Source organism: Condylura cristata, unplaced genomic scaffold (genome assembly GCF_000260355.1).
Source record: "Condylura cristata isolate star-nosed mole 26May11 unplaced genomic scaffold, ConCri1.0 scaffold00012, whole genome shotgun sequence".
NCBI lineage: Eukaryota > Metazoa > Chordata > Mammalia > Eulipotyphla > Talpidae > Condylura > Condylura cristata.
The window spans coordinates 10053425-10063125 of NW_004567113.1; the positions used below are offsets into that span (position 1 = coordinate 10053425).

At 35.4% G+C, this 9701-nt stretch overlaps 1 protein-coding gene across 1 annotated transcript in view; it reads right to left on the minus strand.

The window, feature by feature from the left end:
- Nucleotides 1–9701, minus strand: part of PTPN13 (protein tyrosine phosphatase, non-receptor type 13 (APO-1/CD95 (Fas)-associated phosphatase)) — a 151895-nt gene that overhangs the window by 17034 nt on the left and 125160 nt on the right. Inside the window, exons 36-39 of the mRNA XM_012724233.1 lie at nucleotides 7850–7911; nucleotides 4094–4238; nucleotides 3354–3491; nucleotides 1427–1515 (exon numbers count right to left, since the gene is read on the minus strand). Of these exons, the coding sequence (XP_012579687.1) occupies nucleotides 1427–1515; nucleotides 3354–3491; nucleotides 4094–4238; nucleotides 7850–7911 (434 nt within the window). The remainder of the gene's footprint in view (nucleotides 1–1426; nucleotides 1516–3353; nucleotides 3492–4093; nucleotides 4239–7849; nucleotides 7912–9701) is intronic.

Sequence of the window (9701 nt, forward strand, 5' to 3'; positions counted from 1 at the left end):
TAAACCCTTTTTATAAGATGCAAGTACTATTATTACTGTTAAAATGATGAAGTAAAGTCCAATTGGAAATAAACTACAATGTTACTTGTACTTGTTACTTGTATTAACCAAGTTCCCACTACTTTTGAAAGTTCGCCTGTGTAAGAGGGTGAGGGGCTTGGTTAAGTGGACAGGCATTCAGTTATGTTGGTTCTTCTCATCTTATGTTGGTTCTTTGGAAGAGGAAGCAGCTGCAGTACAATCTCAAGGAAAAGATTTAGGAATTTCAGCCCATTTGAAGTTTAGCTTACAATCCTGCTGTTCAACAAACCCAATACTTAAGTAGTAAAGGAAACGTCTTTCTGTCTCTAGGACCAGCTACATAATTTGTGGTATTTGTGCCTAATAAAAATATATGGCATCTTACGAAAATTTAAGAATTTCAAGGTGCAGAGCTTCTCTAAGCACAGGGCTTCATGTGACTGTACTTGCTGAAAGTCCATAAAATCAACCTACCAGGATCCTACAGTTAAGTATGGTAATCTTTTAGGTGATGAAAAAAAAAAAAAACCCTGAATATTTTAAATTGTTTTTTGATTAAAAATAAGATTTTTTTTTTTTTTAGAATAAGTAGAGCTAAAAATAACAGGGGAAGCAGAGTGATGAATTTCAGCCATATTGTTAGAGGGCACACCTTTTTACTTTTTTTTTTTTTAAGACTCATTTGTGCATACAGAACTAGGGTACAGGCCAGAGGCACAGGGGTGGTGAGAGGATTCACCAGAGAATAGGCAGATTGACGAAGTACACTGATGAGGGGAGCAGTGGGCGACCATTTGGATCACCTCCTGGGCAGGTAGGGATGGAACTCTTGCAGAAGTGACTTTAGCTTCTTAGTGCTGTGCTTTAGCCTGCTGCGCCACCAGGGAAGGCCTAACTTTCTATTCTTCCTGCTAGCTCTTTCCCTGCTAGCATCACAGGAAAGTATTTCTACCTCTTTGAAAAAAGTCATATTCCCAGATATGAAAAAAGACAAAATTCTTTGGCAAGGAATAAAAATCACTTCATGAACTAAACCCTATCCATCTCTTGACAGTCATAGCTTTACTAGATACCATGTGATACTGTAAATTGCAATGATTTAGTGCTCTGAATGTTTGAAAAGCCTTTCCAATAACTTATTTACTATTTCAACCTTTTTCTCAAACAGTTCAATGTCCTAGAAGATCCAAGATAATTTGATAAGTTTATCATAACAATTTTGAAAATATATTGTTTCTTTTTTGATTTGATGAGACTAAAAAAGATTCTTTTACTGGGATACGATGACTCATTAATATAACAAATGAAATAAACCTGTTTTCCACCTAGATTTAATTTTGCAATAAAACAGGCCAACAATTTCAATAATTCTAATCAAAAAGTGTTTTCTTAAGGATAAACTTACCTCTGTAAAATCTTCAGGTAAAGGTGAACCATCACAGTCTGTATCCTCTGTTGTCTCTTCAGATAACTTCCCATTGGTTTTCAGTGCACCTGGGAGAGAGAGAGATATGTCAAGGACAATTAATGAAATTGTTGAAGAAACAGAAAAATTGTCCTCATTTACTAAAAAGGAATACAGTAAATGGACTATTCTATGAATAGTTTGAATGTTCTAACTAAAAAGAGAAATAAAAGACATGACATATGTCAGCATCAAATTTCTGGTTAAACTACCAAATCTGTAATGCAACTTACAACTCTGAGCAGATAAACTGGAAAAACTTTAAGCATGTGCAGGTTAAACAACATGCTTGTGAATAATCACTAAAGAAATTAAGACAATACTTGGAAAAAACCATAATGATGATACAAATTATCAATACCTATGAGATGGAACAACAGTGATAATAGTAGGAAAGTTAATTGCAGTATAAGAAATACAGATTAGAAATGGGGTAGTTAAATAATTACTATTTGGAGATGATAAGAACCTCAGCGAGTCCTCCAAATAAATGATTAGAAACAATACATGAGTATAGTAAAATGGCAGACTACAAATTAATAGACAAAATCTAAATGTAAATAGCAAACAAGAAGAAATTAAGATAGCAATCACAATAACATTTTAGACACTTTTCCATAGAGGAAATGTCTAATAGACATGTGAAAAAAAATGTACATCACCACTTCTTATTCAGGATATACAAATCAAAACCACAATGAACTATCATTTCATGCCTGTGAGAAAGGTCTACATAGAATGAATAACAACAAGTGCTGGCAAAGATACAGAGAAAGAAGAAACTTAATATGCTATTGGTGCGAGTGTAATTGGTACAATCATTTTGGAGAATGGTATGATTTTCCTCAAAAATTTAAAAGTAGAACTACCATTTGATCCAATACCATTTGTGGGCTTCTATTTCAAGAATACAAAATCATCAACTCAAAGAGTTATGAGTACCACAATGTTTACTGCAGTATTGCTTACAACAGATAAAACATGGAAGCAACCTAAGTGCCCACAGATGATTTAATAAAAGGGAGATGGTATATATACACAATGGAGTACTATTTAGGTATAAGAAACAATTCTGCCATTTGCAACAAAATGCAAAGAACTTGAGGGGATTATGCAAAGTGAAATTAGAAAGATAAAGACAAATATTGATTGATTTCACTTACATGAACAATATAAGAAAAAAACTGGCTGAAGGGACAAAATAAAAACAAACTAGTGACACTGATAAACTATGGTTAGTAGAAGTGAAGAGGGTAAGGGGTAAGAGGAACAGTGGAAGGGGTATAGTGGATGGTGGTGAATATTTTACTTTATCTTTTTGTATTTTACATAAAAATTTGCAATGCCTCAAGAATGCAACTGCAGGGGAAAGTTTGGGCAAAACTTCTAAAGATAGTAGATCTTGATAATAAGGATAATAAGGTGACTCACCCACATATTTTTTGTGGAAGAGAACAATTTTTTTTTAAAGATTTATTTATTGGTGCATACAGAACTGGGGTACAGGCCAGAAGTGTGAGGTGGTGAGAGGATTCACCAGAGACAGAGTGGGGAGCAGAAGAGGCAGATCAACGAAGTACACTGCTGAGGGGAGCAGCAGGTGGGTCAGGAGAGGTCTGCTGCACCATGTGGGTCACCCCTAGGGAGGGGATTGAACTCATGCTGAAGTGGCATTCGCTTCTTAGTGTTGTGCTTTAACTGGCTGCGCCACCAGAGAGGAACCCAAATTTTGTTTTACTTCTGGAATACTACCCACCAGTATTGACTATAGGGAGAAATGCCCGTGCATTTCATATTTACTCAAAAAATTTTCTCTAAGAGGTTTTCTTACACTCCTTCATAGACGTATTCCTTCTAGTTTGTCTACCTGGATCACAGGTGTCTCCTGCTGTATTATTTTGGTTTAGAAGATTCTGGGCTTCCTCATCTACAACATCCAGAAGAGATTGGATAACTTCAGCTTCTTGAGGATCATCATAAATGTCATCTTCTTGTACATTAGAGTCTTGAAAAGAGGTAGTTTACATGGGTTTTACTTAAAAAAGACACTGATATAGAGATACTGTGTCAAATAGGAAATGCTGTGTTTCATAACTTAAACATCCATTTTGAAAAGCTGCCATGATTGGTAATGTAATCTATACTAAGAGGACCTCCTCATTTTTAGTTCTAGAACTAATCTGGCTGCTACAACGAAAGACCTTACAAATGAAGCTTATGAAGAATGAGCTAAAAAGAAAAAGTTGGCATGTTCTCATGAGACATTAATAACTTAATGTCTAATTTTCTGAATTAACCTCAAATTATTAACTCATGAATGAGACACAAAGTACCCACATGGCAATAATGGCGTACTAGGTCAACCAAATATTCTCAAGAAAAAAATTTCCTAATTTTTTAGGTAGCTTTGAATTATTGCTCCCTAAAATTCAAGGAACAAACGTTATAAAATATAACAATTATACTTTCAATCATTTAAAATCAACCTTAGAAATGAGAATGAACACTGGACATTTGTACATTAACACAGAAAGCTAATTTTATACTTTTTAAAAGCCATAGGACCACATAAGAAAAATAACAGGACACTTGATATTTCTTTATTACCTGAATTACTAGGGCAGTTAGAGTGACTGGATGAATGGTTTGGAAAACTACCTTCGGACAAAATCAAGTCTGCTGATTCCTTCATCTGATAAGTTGAACATTTTTCTTCAGGGTATAAAACTTCAATGATTTCTTCCCCATTAACCTAAGGTATAAAATGACAACAAATTATTATTTCACTAACTTACCGCTAGGGGGTAATGCATATTGTCCCCCTCCATGCTCTTTCCCCCTTCTTCCTAATTGCATTTCCATTTCCCCACCTGACAGAAATATTTCTAGAAAACACCAGTGCAATGAAATGTCCTGAGAGATGGGATTTTTGATTATCAAATATGTCAGGGAACACTAGATTAAACAACATTAAATGGTTATTTTTATTCCAGGAATTCTTACAACACTTATTATTGAATAGCCAAAAGAGAAATCTATGAGATAGTATTTTGTAGACTTATTTGACTATAGAAATGTCTCCGGGCACATTTATTTGTCTTCTATAGAGCTTTCAAGAAAAGTTTAATAGGACTATTAATTTTAAAAGTTGACGAAGGAGAAAAAAATCTATGTAGTATTTGTGAAGCTGTTACATGGGTGTAGACTCCAATTTAGTGCCCTGATCAACTTTTAGGTATAAAGATTTTTGAGTGTAGACTCTTTCCAATTTAGGAAAAATAACAACGGGTTCATTATTGAATAGAGGGTAACTTTTGAATCCAATGGTAAACTGTAATGCACGTTATGGTGTGCAGATCATTGAAAGTGCAGTGATTTAGACAAAGATGAACAATCAGATTAGAACAAATTAAAATAACTTATACAAGTATTAGGTAGTTTTCTATGAAGATTTTACTTTTTTAATTAAGATAAAAATAGGAAAGTTAGATGCAATGGAATTATTTCTTTATATGTAGTGGTTATATAACATCAAAAAATTTCACTGGACTGGGAAACACTATCATCATGAGTAATTCACAGTACACACTAGTTTTTAAAAGATTGAATACTGTCTGGAAGACTTCTTGGAAGATTTTTAACTCCAACAAAATAATGTTTGCAGCTATGAATACCAAAATCCCTAGTTTCTAGGGTTTTGTGTTAATTTAAACAGAAACTCTACCCTTCTTTTCAACAATGTGTTGATTTTAACTAGAAAAGCACTATACAGCATGACTAATGCTAAAAATTATCAAAATTCATTTGCTTCAGTTATGTGAAACTGAAGATCTTCTGAATAAAGAGAATATTGAATGTTGCTCTATTTCAATCCACAGATATTCAAATATTTTTTATTTTTATGTCCCAATCACTTGTGTCTTACACTTTTTCTGATACAGTATCTTTTCAGAATTTGCTAACCACAAATGAAAAGTCAGAGATAACAAAGTGAGATGAGTTTTGTACTTCTGGTCACTAAATGATTCATTTTCGCCTCCTACACTAGTTAAATCCAGTTTATGTACAGAAACCTATTGATTGATAGCTGATCTTAACTCAAGTCATTAAATGAACCATGCCTCCACGTAGGTTTCACATGGAAAGACATTCATGAAGTGTGGTACAGGACAAACTGCATGAAATGGGTGAGGGAGAAAATAACTCCACAAGATGAAGGTCCAGCTGTGATGATTTTAGAATGTACTTATCAGAAGGTAATCATAAGAAATATTATCAAGCAGTCATATATGTAGTCTTAAAGAGAGCCTAAAGTAGAATTTATATGTTGAAATAGCTTTGTTACATCACCCCCATATTTCTCCATACTAATTTTTTCTCTTTTTATTATGTGATAAAGTACTTCCTATGTCTTTCAAAAGCAAAACTACTTCTTTTGCCCATATTCCTTTTCCTTACCAGTAGGAGAGATTTGACTTTTAAGGCTCACTGCTAATCAAATTAATCCAAAGGAACAATGCTACTCTTAATTCCACTTTAAAAAAAAATTATTTATTTATGCACACAGAACTGGGGTATAGGCCAAAGGTGGGAAGGGTTTGGGGTGGGGTAAGAGAATTTACCAGAGACACAGTGGGGAGTAGAATGGGAAGATCTACTGAAATATACTACCGAGGGGAGCAGTGGGCTGGCCAGGAGAGGTCTGCCACGCCATGTGGGTCACCTCCCTGGCTGGGGATTGAACTTGTGCTGCAGTGGCTGCAGACAGTTTAATAGTACTGTGCTTTAACCCTCTGCACCACCAGAGAGAGCCCTTAGTTCCTCTTTTTGGTTTTCTAACAACCAAAGAACTGTCACATTATTATAGCAATCTCACCTCTAAAGCTATCTATCTAAGTAATTAGATAATTTAAAAAGGTGAGTGGATACCAAATGAAGGGAGGGTTACTTGCATAGGGTTTTGTTGGAGACCAGCTCCAACTATCAAGGTATCTGGAGGCAAGACAGGCAGGGCCCTAAGGTGGGAAGGTGTCGGCGAGCAGAGATTCCAAAAGGGGAGAGAGGAGCGGGCACGAGGAAGACACGGGAGTCAGGATAGGGTGCAAGTCTTCCTGCCATTCCTCAGCAGGTCTTTATTTATACTGTGTAACAAGAAGTTAATTGCAATAATGCATAGGGTAAGTTAATGAGAAATCACCATAAAACATTCTCAAGGACAAGGGGAACAAAGCATTTTTCTCTTAACAAATTATGGTATACTAGATTATACATTCTTGTGATAATTGTCATGTGACAGCTGTCCAGTTATCACTCAAAGGAAGAGAGGTCTGGGAAGGGGTGAGCTCGTTAGCAAAAGGTTATTAGGGATCTTGGGGTAGTATTAAATTGTGTTAGCAGTGTTATCAGTGATTGTCTAAAGAAAAGCTAGTGGCTAGTTTAAGGCTAGCAGAGGGTAGTTAGTGCTTGTTTTAAAAAGGAGTAAATTAAGGGCCCTCCCTGGTGGCGCAGCGGGTTAAGGCACAGCACTGAGAATCTAAAGCCGCTTCCGCATGAGTTCGATCCCCGCCTGCCCCGGAGGTGACCACATGGCGCGGCAGACCTCTCCTGACCCGCCCGCTGCTCCCCTCAGCAGTGTACTTCGTCTATCTGCCTGTTCTGCTCCCCGCTCTGTCTCTGGTGAAGCCTCTCACCGCCCCTGCTCCTCTGGCCTGTACCCTAGTTCTGTATGCACAAATAAATAAATCTTTAAAAAAAAAAGGAGTAAATTAAGAGAAAGTTGTAACAGTTGTGTATCAAACAACACCTGTGTAGTCAAGATTAAAATTTGTCCATGAGTCCTTATGCCCTGGGAGTCTTATCTGAGGTTTGCTTTTTTATATAAAGAAACCAAGGAAGCTTCCCAGGAGTTTTTATGCCCTGGGGTCTTATCTCTCCTGAGGCTTGCCTTCTGTCTAAGAGACAGAGGGATTTCTCGCCCTGGGGCAGCTGAACCAGGCAGCTGCTTTATAAGGCTAAGACAATCCAGTTGTAAACTGATGGTTGCTCAGAATATTTTGATATTATGATTAAACAAAAAAGGAAGGTCATAATATAAGTTAGCAGTGGAAATTCTGATTTTTCAGAGCTTTTCCCGATCTACCCGGAATCTGTTAGTCAATAGACGTTGCATAGCTTGTGTCAGGGTTTTATGTGTGGGCCTCACTTAGCAAGGCTTATAAGCTCACTAAAAGATATTCCTACTGTAAATACATACTTCTAACAAAGGCAAATATTTAAATATGAAATCAGCTTGGTTCAAAGCACAACTAAGCTAGTTTTTTGGCTAAGGGGATAAGACATAAAAGAAGGCAGCCTTTTACTTACTTTGGAGAATGAATTATTTGGTGTGAGAACAGGCTTGCCACAAGGCTCCACGATGTGGTGACCTACAAGGAATAACACAAAATAAGGGATGATCTAGGCAGAAAGGAAAACCACATTTCTGAATATTTTTTAATTTTTATTAGTACAGTACAGAGGTTCTAGTACAAAGTGACTGAAAACCAACTAGATGGAATAAAATTTAGAGGGCTTACCAAAACATTTTCTTAAAAGAAAACATTTACTTTGAATGGCTCTAATGTGAGATATGGAATATAAATTTCTCTAATGGAATTGGAGACCTCACATGCACTGAACTATAGCTGCTTTACTATTTAAAGAAAGTAGCAAACTTTCAATTTCATTTCATAAAGACTGTCACTTTAACACATGAAAATATGTTAAAAACACAACTAGAAAAATCTTTTGCCAAACTTATTGCTAAAACAAAGGTTAATTTTTTTCATGGTTTATTGCTCATGTTATTTTTCTGTAACTTTTTTTTTTTAATCAAGGTAACACTGTAGATGACTTAGGGGTTTAAATTCACATCTCTTCAAGATGTATGTTACTGAAACACACTTACCACTCAAGCATCATTACTGTCCACCATAGGTCAGTGGCCATCTTCCCCCACTGGGTTCCCACTCCTATTCTCTCAGCTCATAGTCTCAATTTAGTTCTAGGGTTCCTTTGGTTTGACTTCATCTGTTCCTATGTTTTGTGTCTTTATAGTCCACATGACTGCAATCAGCCGGTATTTGTCTTTCTCATTATTTTACTTAGCATTATCCCCTCTAGTTCCATCCATGTTGCTACAAACAGTATGATCTCCTCATCTCTCTTTATAGCTGAGTCGTATTCCCTTGTGTAAATTTATGTACTTATCTGGTGATGGGCACTTAAATTGTTTCCAAAACTTAGGCATTGTAAATAGTGCTGCAATGAATACTGGAGTGCACAGAACTCTTCACATTAGCACTCTTGCATTCTTTAGATAAGTACCAGCTGTGGAATTTCTGGATCATATAACAGATCTACTTTTAACATTTAAAAAAACCTCCATGTTGTTTTCCTAAAGGGCTGGATCAGTCTACATTCCCACCATCAGTGTATAAAAGGTCCTTTATCTTCAAACCTTATAGTCACTTCCTGTTTATGATTTTTTTTGTATGGACCATTCTCACAGGTGTGAGATGGTATCTCCTTGTAGTTGTTGTAGTCAAGAACTCCATTAAGAGGAAATTTCAAGGTAAATTTCTATAATTTTGAGGATGATGTTACAAAGAGCCCAAGTATATCTTTTAATGTTACTTGTAGGATATATAATATATTACTTAACTTCAAAGGACAACAGTGGAAAAGACAGCAATAAAAATACATTGGACCTAAAAATTATATCAAGGTGGAATTTAAAAAAATCTCCCCCTGGTGATTTTATTAATAGTGAAGGTTAAAAACCCTGAGTATACTATACAACATATATGTAAAGTATACATTAAAAGTTGACAGAAAGATACATAAAATTAAAGAATCATAATAATCTCTGGTCATTAAAATTGCAGAAATTTGTATTTGACTTTTTATACATAACATTAAACAATTAATGTTGTTACAAGTCTTTACTTATCACTTGGAAAAAGAATAATAAAATGTTTTCCTTACTATGTTAATTACAAAAATAAAAACTCAAAGTAATAAAGAAATAAAGATAACAAGTGTAAACTGCAGGTCCTCTTTTCCATCATGGGCTGCATGACGATTAAATTGAATGATTAAAAATGCAATCATAGAAAATATGTAAAATTCAAAAAATGAAAATTATTTTGAATGGTGAAAATCCCTCCCCTTTTTT